This window comes from Mirounga leonina, unplaced genomic scaffold, assembly GCF_011800145.1.
Source record: "Mirounga leonina isolate KUSES-001 unplaced genomic scaffold, KU_Mleo_1.0 Mir_170, whole genome shotgun sequence".
In the NCBI taxonomy this organism is placed as follows: Eukaryota; Metazoa; Chordata; class Mammalia; order Carnivora; family Phocidae; genus Mirounga; species Mirounga leonina.
This window is the reverse complement of record NW_023270433.1, coordinates 10,109,076-10,122,150: the sequence shown is the minus strand read 5'-3', so window position 1 is coordinate 10,122,150 and position 13,075 is coordinate 10,109,076. Positions and strand designations below refer to the sequence as shown.

Genomic DNA, 13,075 nt, shown 5'->3' with positions numbered 1-13,075 from the left:
ACATTTACCCTGTTTGGATTTGTAAGCATCCTCAACACCTGGGGTGCCTGGGTGGCTCAGTCGTTAAGCATCTGCCTTCGGCTCAGGTCATGATCCCAGGTCAATCCCTGGGATTGAGCCCCGCATCGCATCGGGCTCCCTGCTCAGCGGGAAGCCTGCTTCTCCCTCCCCCACGCCTCCCACCCCCGCTTGTGTTCCCTCTCTCACTGTGTCTGTCAAATAAATAAATAAAATCTTAAAAAAAAAAAAAGAATCCTCATACCTATACCTGTGACTTGACAGCTTTCAGCAGTTTGGAAACTTCTTAGCTATTATCACTTCAATAACTGCTGTGGTCTCAGAGCACCTGGGTGGTTCAGTTGGTTAAGCGTCTGACTCTTGGTTTCCACTCAGGTCATGATCTCAGGGTTGTGAGACTGAGTCTGCCCAGCGTCAGGCTCTGTGCTCAGCATGGAGTCTGCTTGGGATTCTCTCTCCCTCTGCTGTTCCCCCTGCTCTCCTTCTCTCTAAAATAAATAAATAGGGGCGCCTGGCTGGCTCAGTCGGTGAAGCGTCTGCCTTCAGCTCAGGTCAAGATCCCAGGGTCCTAGGATCGAGCCCCGCATCGGGCTCCCTGCTCGGAGGGGAGCCTGCTTCTCCCTCTCCCTCAGCCCCTCTGCCCCTCCCCCCCAGCTCGTGCACTTTCTCTCAAATAAATAAAAATCTTTAAAAAAAAATAAAATCTTTCGGGGCGCCGGGGTGGCTCAGTCGTTAAGCGTCTGCCTTCGGCTCAGGTCATGATCCCAGCGTCCTGGGATCGAGTCCCACATCGGGTTCCCTGCTCAGCGGGAAGCCTGCTTCTCCCTCTCCCACTCCCCCTGCTTGTGTTCCTGCTCTCTCTCTCTCTGTCAAATATTTAAAAAATAAAAAAAAATAAAATCTTTAAAAAAAAAAAAAGTAAATAGGGGCGCCTGGGTGGCTCAGTTGGTTAAGCAACTGCCTTCGGCTCAGGTCATGATCCTGGAGTCCCAGGATCGAGTCCCATATCGGGCTCCTTGCTCAGCAGGGGGTCTGCTTCTCCCTCTGACCCTCCCCCCTCTCATGTGCTCTCTCTCTCAAATAAATAAATAAAATCTTTAAAAAAAAAATAAGTAAATAAAATCTTTAAAAAATAGTAATTGCTTCAGTCTCACTTGTGCGCTCCCTTCTGAGCCCCCACTGACCTGGGATCAGGTACCTCCCAGGATCCTGTCTTTTATCATGCCTTTTCTATATTTCATTCTGTCCTTCTTTCCACTTCACTAGTTCTCTCTTGAGTTCTAATCTGCTCTTAAACATATTGTTTTTTCTTTTTAAACATATTGTTTTTAAAAACAACTTTCCTGAAATATAACAATATGCTGTGCATATTTCAAGCGTGCAATGTCGTTAGGTTAGGGTGAAGCCGTCACCACAATTAAAACCGTGAAAATACTCATTACCCCCGAAAGCTTCCGCATGCCCTTTCCGAGTCTACCACATTCTTAGTTCCAGCTCTACTTTCTCTGGCTCTCATGTTCTAAGTTGTTTCCCTTTTAACACTGCTACCTTTTAGGATAGTTTCCAAACCTCTGCTGAAATTTTCAATTTTGTCCTTTATGCCCTTAAACAGTAATATAATATCCGAGCCTCCTAACAGGTCTTCCTGCTTCTCTACTTGCTTCCTTTCCAGAACATTCTCTACAAAGAGCCAGAGTAATTGTTTTAAAACAAAACTTCTCCCTGCACCCTCTCAGGTCCCATCCCTCTTCAGGAGCTTTGTACTATCGCTCAATAAACTTTGCTTTGCTGCCCACCAAAACAAAACAAAACATCCCACAAAACTTCTCCCATCACTTCTTTGCTTAAAACTCGCAACTATTTCCCTGCCTGCCTCCTCTCCTCCTCTTCTCCCCCAGCCCACTAAGCGGCAGCCACACTGATCTTTGTGCTGTTCTCTGAACAAACTAAGCTTTTTCCTGCCTCAGAGCTTTTCTATTTGCTATTTCTTCGGTCTGGACTATTCCCCTCCCAAACATGCACACTGCTGGCCCCTTCATATGATTCAGGGCTTTTGCTCAAATTATCACTGAAGCCTTCCCTAACCTCCATATCCAAAAGAGTCCACTCCTCCCTGCTCTCTGTCCCTCACTCTGCTTTACTCTCTTCATGGCATTTATGACTACCGCTCATCTGCCATCTCTAGTTACCGGCTCCACAGAGGGGACGTTTCGTCTGTTTTGCTCATATCCCAGCACCTACAGTGGCACCTACGGGTACTCCAATGTTTGTTGAAGGCATGCAGGGAAACAGACTGACTGCAAAGCACACAGCTCCCACCATTCAGCACTACTGCCTTAGCAGCTACCTACCCTAGCAGAGACTATTACCGAGAGCTTACTTAATGCAGACCCTCAGCTATGGATGTTCTGTTTTGTTTTTTTAAAGGGATCTTTTTTTTTTTTTTTTTAAGATTTTTAAATTTATTTATTTGCCAGAGAGAGCGAGGGGGAGAGAGTGAGAGTACAAGCAGGGGGAGTAGCTAAGCAAGGAGCCCAATGTGGGACTCCTTGAGGTGAAGGCAGATGCTTAACTGACTGGGCCACCTGGGGGTCCCATTACGGATGTTTTGAGAAGGTCTCTGCCAAAAGACCCGTAAGATCTCTGTGTCATGACCAACTTGGGCAAGTACTGCAATGATCCATCATCTAAGGGCTTCTTTGAAAGGGGACCGAGGACCCTGGAGGCCTCTAAGAAAGTGGCAGAAACTCTCTTTCCTTTGCATCCAGTTATGTCCAGGCAGAGAAGCGGGCAATGTCTGATTAAAGCACCAAGTTCTCAGAAGGTAGACTGTTCCTTCATCTCTACACACGGGCTCCAACGTAAACGGACAAGGTCCTTACGACCACGTAAGCCCTTGCTTTACTAGTCCCACTGGAAAGATCAACACCAGTGCTTTGACAGCATGACTTTCAGGCAGCTGCAGACGGTGGCACAGAGGGGGAGCTGGTTGAGTGAAGTAAGACCAGCATCACCTCAAACTAACTACGGAATTTGGACAAATTACTTATACTCAGAGCCTCAGATGACATTAATTACAAAATGAGCATAATTCTTCCTACCATCCTGGATCACTGAGAGGACGTACTGAGGTGACTGTTTCCAGCAAATGTCTCACGGAACTGTTGAACAAATGCCAGTCCACGCCTTCTCCACTCGGAGCACAGAACGTTCACTGGGCTGCTCCCAGTACACACGTGAGAGACAGGCCACCGCTGCGACACGCTGGCGCCGTTAGGTACATACCTTTAGCTTCTTCAGTTCAAGTTGGTGGTGGTGTAAAGAACGTTCACATTCATTCTTACTTTCTTTGAGGGCTGCATTTTCTTGCTCCAGCTCTCTCTGCAAATTGAGAAAAGCACGTGTAAGAAGAAAAGGGCTTTCCCCTACTTCCCTGGGCACAGCCCTACAGACATGGAGCCATTTATTTATTTATTTATTTATTTATTTATTTATTTATTATTTATTTATTTATTTATTTATTTATTTAAAGATTTTATTTATTTATTTGAGACAGAGAGAATGAGAGAGAGAGCATGAGACAGGGGAGGGTCAGAGGGAGAAGCAGACTCCCTGCCGAGCAGGGAGCCCAATGCGGGACTCGATCCAGGGACTCCAGGATCATGACCTGAGCCGAAGGCAGTCGCTTAACCAACTGAGCCACCCAGGCGCCCCGACATGGAGCCTTTTAAAATGCATCGCACCCTCTGTGTCACTACAGGGGCGGGCGAGGAGAATGGGGCAGGGGTCAGAAAGAGCCAGGGGACACAGGCCTCACAAGAAGACACATGGCACGGGACTCAGAAGCTGTGGAACGGGGAGGGGGACCAGAGAGCGGGAGGGGCCCCGAGGGAGGAACAAGAACACTGTGGAGACTTGGCGGGAAGAGGCTGAAGGGGCCGCACAGGAAGTGCCAGCAAGTCCCTGCACAGCCCCCAAGAAAAGGAAAGCCATCTGTTTGGGGTCTTCCTAACAGCAGCCTTTTTACAGCCACTCTCATGAGCAGGTCCCTTGGTGGAAAAATAAAAACTGCTCCAAAAAAGTGGTTCCCTCGTTTAGAGGGGGGGCTGGGCCTCTCGCCGGCACAGACCCGGCAGCCCCGCCCGCGGGAAGCCGGCGCCCGCCGGGCCTCGCTCCCGCCCTCGCTCGCCGCCGCCTGCGCGGCCGCCCGGGCTCTCTCCGGGGCCGCGAGCTGCGCCTCGAGCGTGCGCATGCGCTCCGGGCACTGCCGCTCCAGGGCCGGCGCCTGCAGGGGCGCGGCGCTGCTCTCCCGGGCGGCGGCCTACGGCGGGGGGACGACAGTTAGCCGTGGGGACGCCGAGGACCCCATTCTCTCCCTCAGTGAGCCAAAGATGGGTGGCCGGGAGAAACAACTCTCCTTCCTGATCTCTGGCCTGCGAGCTGTGCCGGTCCCCACTTGCAGCCCCGCCTCTTGCCGCTGGCCCGTTCAGAAGCCGAAGTCTGGGACTGGTCTCGGTGCTGGGGGGACACCTTAGGGCACCAGCCAGTCCCAAGACACAGCCCTCCTTCCCTTACTTGGTGCTGCTTTCTACGGCTGAGGCTTTCCCCGGGGAGGCAGTGTAGATCTCCTTCAGCTTATGATGGGGTTGCAACCCGATAATCCCATTGTAAATTGGAAACAGAAGTCAAAACAAGCATCCCGGCTTAGCCTAGCCTACTTTAAATGCTCAGAACAGGGGCGCCTGGCTGGCTCAGTCAGCGGTGCATGTGACTCTTGATCTCGGGGTTGAGAGTCTGAACCCCACATTGGGTGGAGAGATTATTAAAAACTTTTAAAACAAAATCTTAAAAAAAAATTTTTTTTTAATTTATTTGACAGAGAGAGACAAAGCGAGAGGGAACACAAGCAGGGGGAGTGGGAGAGGGAGAAGCAGGCTTCCCGCCAAGTAGGGAGCCCGATGCAGGGCTCGATCCCAGGACCCTGGGATCATGACCTGAGCTGAAGACAGATGCTTAACGAATGAGCCACCCAGGAGCCCCAAAAAGTTTTTTAAAAAATTGCTCAGGGGCGCCTGAGTGGCTCAGTTGGTTAAGCGACTGCCTTTGGCTCAGGTCATGATCCTGGAGTCCCTGGATTGAGTCCTGCATCGGGCTCCCTGCTCAGCAGGGAGTCTGCTTCTCCCTCTGACCCTCCTGACCCTCCCCCCTCTCATGCTCTCTCTCTCTCAAATAAATAAATAAAAAAATCTTAAAAAAAAAAAAATTGCTCAGAACACTTGCATTAGCCTACAGCTGGGCAAAACTTACTTTATACTGAAGTGTTGAGTATCTCATGTATTTTATTGAATGCTGCACTCAAAGTGAGAACCAGAAAGGCTGTGTCAGTACAGACCACTTGTTTACCCCGTGATCACGCGGCTGCCTGGGAGACGGGGCTCCCTGCCACAGTGGCGCATGGAGGGAGAGTACTGTACTGCCCATCCTTAGCCCAGGAGAAGCTCACACTTCAAAATTTGAAGTACAGTTTCTACCAAAGGCATATTGATTTTGCATCTCATAAAGCTGAAAAATCACTAAGTTGAACCATCATAAATCAGGGACCATCTGTATAATACAGTGATGATGAACAAGGGCTTTGACCTAAGAAAGGTGAGGGTTTTGCCATTTATTAGCTGGGAGACCATGACCACTGGGTTACTGACCCAGTTTTTCCGAACCAGCTTCCTCTAGAGAATGAGGCTAATTGCACATGCCTCTTAGGTCTGCAGCAAGGACTAAGTGAAACACGGGCAGATACTTAGCACAGTGACTGGAACGGCAAGCATACAATAAATACTGTTTATTTCTCTAGATTCTAACTCAACACCGCACCCGGGACTGTGACAGCTGGCCAAGCCCTGGCCATGTTCTCCCCAGAGCTGGGACCTATTCTCCACAGCCCTGGCTGCAAGCCACCACCTCTGACAGTCCCAGAAGTAGGCTGGGCCCTACGGCCAGCCGTCAGATGGGCATTAGCCGGGCTCCACCTCTTTGGGTAACTCGGATCCTCCAGCAGGTCCTGACTCCCTCTACCCGAAGCCGCCCGCTCACATCCAGTTCCACAGCTGTATCTAAGGTCAGGCCCAGAGACCCCACCGGAGTGAGTCTGGGGCAGCTGCAAAGGCGTAAAGGTCAAGCATCGGGGGCCCAGAACCACTTACGAGCTCCTGAATCTGAGCTTCCTGAGCCGCCATGACATCATCACTGTGCTTTAGCTTCTCCTCAGACGCTTGCAAACTCAGCTCGAGTTCTTTCACCTGAGGGGGAAAGAGAATCCTCCTTTCATTCAAAAGAAGCTGAAGAGCGGTAACATATGGCTTTAAAAATCAAATCCATTTAAACTGTAAAATGGGTTCATTACAGAAAAGTTTTAAATTAGAAAAAAGACACTCATACATCTACGATTATACAACGCCACCATTCTAACACCTTCTCCTCTGGTGTATTTTTACGACCTTTTTTTTTTTACAACTTTGTATACAGTTCTAGGAAAACTTTGTATTTTTCCTCCTCACTCAAGGTTCCTTCTGTGTTCCTGTGGGGTCTTCAGAACTTAGACTATTTCCTTCAAGGACACCTCATAATTTACTGAACCACTGCTTCCAGCACTGGCGGTTTCCCCACTCTCCCACCTGAGACCATGCAGCAGTTAACATCTTCACCCAACGTTCTGTGACCTGGCTTGAGCCACTTCCTTAGGATAGATTCCCGGAAGTGGGATGACTGCTCATGACACAAACTTGCACTCATTCCACAGGCATCAACCCCCACTGACTTTGCACGAGGCCGTGCGGCTGGCCCTGGGGACAGGACCCCGCCTGTCCGCCCAGCTGGATGTGGCTCTCCACTGGGGCGTTTTTATCCGGCTCGAGCCATCTTTGCCAATTTCCTTGCTAAAGTCCTCTTGTTTGCTGAATAAGGTCTGACCCTGAGGAAGCTTACTATTAAAACCTAAACACAAGGAAGGTTGCAGCTTTGTCGAGAAGAAGCAGGTACCCAACGAGAGGAGGACACTTTCAGGTCTCATGGATCCTCTTACACATTCACATGGAAGATTGAGCTAAAGCAACTCCCAGAGAGCAGTGTATTCCTACAGAGTTCTCGAGAACAGTAATGTTATTTGTCCAGAGTCACAAATTTTATCAGTGGTAGAGCCAGAACTGAAACCTAGTTTTTTAAACTCCTGGGTTCAGAAAGTAGCTACCCAAGTCTCAACTTAGAGGCAGAGCTCAAGAAAGATTCAGATCCTCCAGAGGTTAAGCACAGAGTTATCATATGACCTGGCAATTCCACTCCTAGGTATAAACCCTATAGAAATCAAAGTAAAAGCTCACACAAAAACCTTGTTCATAGGGGCACCTGGGTGGCTCAGATTGTTAAGCATCTGCCTTCGGCTCAGGTCATGATCCCAGGGTCCTGGGATCGAGCCCCATGTCTGGCTCCTGGCTCCTGGCTCGGCGGGGAGCCTGCTTCTCCCTCGCCCTCTGCCTCTCCCCTGCTCATGCTCTCTCTCTCTCTGTCTCAAATAAATAAAATCTTAAAAAAAAACAAAAAAACAACCTTGTTCATAGCGCTACACTAATGTTTATTTTTCACAACAGTCCATGGACAAATGAAGGGATAAACAAAATGTGGTACAGACATATAAAGGAATGAAAGCCTTTTTAAAAAAAAGCTTATTCAGCCCTGAGGCACCTGACTGGCTCAGTGGTAGAGTATGTGACTCATGATCTCGGGGTTGTGAGTTCAAGCCCCACTTGTGGTGTGGAATTTACTCAAAATTAAAAAAAAAGGCTTATTCAGCCTTAAAAAGGAATGAAATTTGGACACATGCTACAACATGAATGAACCTTGAAGACATATGTCAAGTGAAATCAGTATGATTCCGCTAATATGAGGTTCCTAGAGTAGTCAGATTTATATGGACAGAAAGTAGAATGATGGTTGTCAGGGGCTGGGGGTGGGAGAGAATGGGAAGTTAGTATTTAATGGGGACAGAATTTCAGTTTGAGAAGATGAAAACGTTCTGGAGATGATGGTTGCACAACAGTGTGAATGGGCTTCATGCCGCTGAACTGTACCCTAGAAATGGCCAAAATGGTAACTTTTATGTCATGTATATTTTATCACAATAAAAAGATAGATATTCAGAAACAGAAATGAATTCTAATAAAAGAAACCAAGCTGTACTGAGAAATAGAGAACTTTAAGCATATTTATCAGGAAATAAGATTTTAAAAATGAGCTATGCATTTGCTATGGTCTGACTGGTTGTGTCCCCCATATTCATGTGGAAATCCTAATGTCCGATGTGATGGTAACAGGAGGTGGGGCCTTTTGGAGGTGCTTAGGTCATGAGGGAGGAGTCATCATGACAGGGTTAGTGTCCTTATGAAAGAGGCCCCCCAGAGATCTCTTACCCCCTTCCACCACTTCACACTCATTAAACTGGCAAACAAAACAAATGGCTGGACAAGGCAGCAGTGCAGATGCAGAAACTCCAGGGGAGTAGAGCCAGGGGCAGCCCCTGCAGGAACGTCCTTGTCCTACTTAGTCACATTAGGTCATATGCATTCTCTGTCCTCAAGGTGACAGGGACAAGGCTATTCGGTGCAGTGAAGCCTGTGGTGACAGGGGGGCGGCCAGCTGGATGTCCAGCATCTGGTAGATAACCACAACGTGGAGCAGTAAACACAACGACGTGGACACGGACAGAGTGGAGCGGGTGAAGGGGACGGTGTGTGTGAACTATATCGCTTACGTAAATTCACACACATGCACACAAAACAAGGCCGCTCATTTTAAGGTAACCCCACAACACAGGGATCTGTAATAACCCCATCAGAATGGTTTCCTGTGGGAGGGGAGGCAACGAGGATAAAAGAGAATAAGCAAGAGAACAATGTTGTGTGGAACAATGGCAGCGATGAGGCAAGAATGAAGAAGATGACTAACAGCCATGTGTAAGTAAGAGCCGAAACAGTCCCTTCAAAAGAAAACCTCTGAGTCCAGGGGATTCTCCCTCAACGATGTTGTCCAACCAGGCTACCACCCAGAACAGGAATCCCTGGGAGTGAGGTCAGTACCCGAGTCTCCAGGATGTCAATGGCGTTGGCCTGGCTGCTTCTGGCTGCCATGAGCTGCTGTCTGGTAGCCTCCAAATTCTGCTCAGCAACAGTTTTCTGTAAGTTGAAAGAAGAGTAAAAGAAAACAGTCACTTTTCCATTGAATAAATACTTATTGATGTCACCACATACTGTGATTTGCCTGAGGCACAGGGGACACAAATGCATTAAAAATAACAGCTGAGATAGAATTCATATATAATGGAAGTACACACAGATAAATCTGACACACTCCTTTGACCTTGAGGCTGAGGCAAAAGACTAACAAAAAAACAGAGTGCAATTAGTGCCCGCAAAGATGCGTAGAGCAGGCCACTTACCGCCTTAGGAAAAGTGGGTGCTTCCTAATTCACAGGTGGCCAGGGCGGGGGGTACCCAGGCAGAGCGATGATCAGAGGAGTCGTGAAACAGCCTGGGACATTTGGAGAGCTACGACTTGCAAAAAGCTGAAGTAATAGTGGATTCGGGTCAAGAAATAAGACTAGAGAGTCAGGCAAAGGGGCAGATCATGGGAAGCTTTTTATGCTGCCGAAAAGAGTTTGAATTTAATTCTGTAGGCAATATTTTATAAAGTGGGGTTGTCCACACACTGGTGTTCGACTAACTTGGTGAGGTCTTACACTGGGCCTACTGAAAACACGATGTCTTGGGGCAGGAATATACACTCTAAACAAACTCCCCAAGTGCCTCCTGTGCACACTAAGCTTTATAATAATGATGATGGCACAATACTAAGGATCATAATATTAACAGCTAAAATATACAGAGACCCTACTATGTTTCAGAGTTTCATTCTAACACTTCACATATTGTAACTCCTTGAATCCTAACAATTCTATTGTTTGGTACAATTATCCACCCTATTTCACAGAGGAGAAAACAAACACAAACAGATTAAGTTACTTGCTCTAAGTCACCAACTAGTAAGTAGAAGATGCGAGATACAAACCTAGGGCAGTCTGATTCTAGAAATCAATTTACACCCCAGAAACCATGCTATACACACTGTAGACTGCAGGGGAGCTGGGGAAGAAGGTTAAGGGAGCAAGGCGGCCAGGAATTCCCGCTCGGCAGTGGGCACGGAAGACCACCTCAGGGGTGAGGGAGGAGACCACTGCTGGGGAGGCCAGTCTGGAGACCTCTGCTCTGGACTAGGCTAGAGTTGCTGGGAGCCCAGAAGTACAACAGTGGCAGTGGAGATGGAGATGTTTAGTTGAAATGAAGACAGTGAGGATCTAATCTAGGCCCAAGGTCTTGGCTTTGTCACCTTTGTCATGGTGAGGTCAGTCACTGGGATACAAAGAGGAGGAGGAGCAGAATATGGGCAGACAATGGGCTCAGGCCTGATGAGAAAGCAAGTTCACCTACACCACTGGGGAAAAAGCCAATCTGCTCAACAGCCTCGCTCAGCAAAGGAGGGTCCCCTCACTGCCGAAGGCGATTCCTGCTCACGCCACAGGCAGACAGTAACGATTTTCCTTGGCCACTGGAAAGTGCAAAAGGGTGGAAGAGAGCAGGGCGGTAAGATAAGACAGCCCGAGTGGCATAAATTACCAGTTGGGGTTCACTGGTGATTAGGATGCTGTTTGTTCATAGGCATCTCTGAACGAAGCTCTCCCTTTGCTGAGGAAAACATGGTACACACAGGTGACAAGTGGCTGTTTTTGCCATAAGCAGGACAGTCTGAAGACAGAGGGAGTGCTCTTCTCTCCCAGCTGCTTGTGGACCTTCTGGCTCTGCAGCTCTAGGACTGTATGAAATCTCCAGTGTTCCCACTCCCTCCCCAGCAGTGGCTATCCGAAGAGAGCTAGTTACCTCTTTCAGCAGTTCCTGCACATGTTCTTCTCCTGATAAGTTCTGCTCTAGTTTCTTCTCCAAGGATGAGACCTTCTCCTGCAAATGGGTGATGAGTTTTTCCTTCTCTTGAGTCTCAGCAGTGGCCTGCAAGTGAAAGCAGAGATTACATTACACTATAACCCCTTTCTCCCTCCCACTTTCTGTCTCCTCTTGGACCATCACATTTCCCCGAAATTGTGTTCTCAACTGCCTCTCAGAAGAACACAAAGCTAAGAAATCTTCCTTGAAAAGGGACACAGAAGATGCCAGACCGGAACTCAGCACGACCCAGGCACCAGTTCAGACCTAGTGCAGCAAGAGGCAATCGCCCATTCAACTTAAGCAACTGATGATGTGGGAAAGAACAAGGCTATGACCTCAGTGGAACGTAGCCAGGACCTTGAGAAGATGCTCCTCTTAAGACAGCCCGTTTGTACTGTCATGATCTACTACCTTCTACTCTCATCAAGCACACATTTAATTCTATTAGTCCATCCAACAGGACCTACATCTTTAGCCAAGATGCCAAACTTGGCAGAGGAATCCCACTCAAGAAGGACCCCACAAGCGCTACAAATGACCAACAGAACAATGTTGCTGGAAATGTGGGGCTGGATGAAGCAGTAATGATGCCAATGTAGCTGACTTAAGGGCTAAGAGAGAACTTCTAAAACACAGGAGCACATTCATCCTGGCTCCCAGCACAGAGACCAGAGCAGAGCCACTGTGCCCCTCACACCCTGGCCCCAAACAAACAGCTATCTACTTGATCTCAGTCTATCTCTCTTTTTTTTTTTTTAAAGATTTTATTTATTTATCTGAGACAGAGAGAATGAGAGAGACAGAGAGCACATGAGAGGGGGGAGGGTCAGAGGGAGAAGCAGGCTCCCTGCCAAGCAGGGAGCCCGATGCGGGACTCGATCCAGGGACTCCAGGATCATGACCTGAGCCGAAGGCAGTCGCTTAACCAACTGAGCCACCCAGGCGCCCAATCTCAGTCTATCTCTTTAGCAACGATGGCAGTGATGGTGGCGGCGGCTTGGAACTTGGCTTCTCTCACTATTACCAATCTTCAAATGCTGCTAATGTCAAAGCAGAGGGTCCAGGAAGCTTTGATTACACAAGGTCTTAGATCCCCAGTGGTCCTTGCATACAATGAAGATGCCCATTCTCCTCTCCAAAAAAAGTTCGTATAGGGGCACCTGGGTGACTCAAACGGTTAAGTGTCTGCCTTCAGCTTGGGTCATGATCCCGGGGTCCTGGGATTGAGCCCCGCACTGGGCTCCCTGCTCAGTGGGGAGTCTGCTTGTCCCTCTTCCTCTGCCCCTCCCTCAGCTTGTGATCTCCTGCTCTCAAAAAAAAAAAGTTCCTATAGCATCAACTCTTACTGTGAAGACCTGTACCTCCTCACAAGCACTCTACTTCCTTACTTTATGCTTCTTTTGATCTATCTCAAGCTACTTTCATGTTCAGCTTGGAGCCCAGCCAATCTCTCCTCAGAATAAAATGTAGCAACTTGGGCTTAAAATTTTAAGAGGAAGCACTTGCCATTCTAAATTTTCACAGGGGGAACCTGGGTGGCTCAGTCAGTTAAGTGTCTGACTTCAGCTCAGGTCATGATCCCAGGGTCCTGGGATCGAACCCCGCATTGTGCCCCTCACTCCCCACTGTCCCTCACCCTCTGCCCCTCCCCCTGCTCATGTTCTCTCTCTCAAATAAAATCTTTAAACAAAAAATTCTCACAGGGGTGAGAGTATAGGTAGCAGAGGGTTCCAGAGATTGAACTCTCTAGATTCAAGTTTCCATAATTCAGTAAACTTTTATCAAGTCTACACCGTGTGTAGTCTTCTGAGGATACAACCAGACATAGTTCCTGACCCTCAGAAGCAAAGTGGCTGGTGGTAAAGACACATATACACACAATTAATTATAAAATAATACAATCATGCTGCAACAGAGGGACATACAAGGGCTATATCAAAGTCAGGAGGGATTAACTGTTTAGGGAAAATCAGATCAGGCCTCCTGACGAGGCAAGTCCAGGGAGAAGGGGGTTG

General features: G+C 48.2%; 1 protein-coding gene across 2 annotated transcripts in view; it reads right to left on the bottom strand.

The window, feature by feature from the left end:
- GOLGA1 (golgin A1) overlaps positions 1 to 13,075 on the bottom strand; it is a 45,998-nt gene that overhangs the window by 12,771 nt on the left and 20,152 nt on the right. The window contains exons 11-15 of one of the 2 annotated variants that reach the window (XM_035015823.1): positions 10,998 to 11,123; positions 9,144 to 9,239; positions 6,219 to 6,314; positions 4,187 to 4,339; positions 3,304 to 3,393 (exon numbers count right to left, since the gene is read on the bottom strand). In XM_035015823.1, coding sequence (XP_034871714.1) covers positions 3,304 to 3,393; positions 4,187 to 4,339; positions 6,219 to 6,314; positions 9,144 to 9,239; positions 10,998 to 11,123 — 561 coding nt within the window. Of the gene's footprint in view, positions 1 to 3,303; positions 3,400 to 4,186; positions 4,340 to 6,218; positions 6,315 to 9,143; positions 9,240 to 10,997; positions 11,124 to 13,075 lie in introns of both variants that reach the window. The other variant, XM_035015822.1, reaches the window with a different exon arrangement.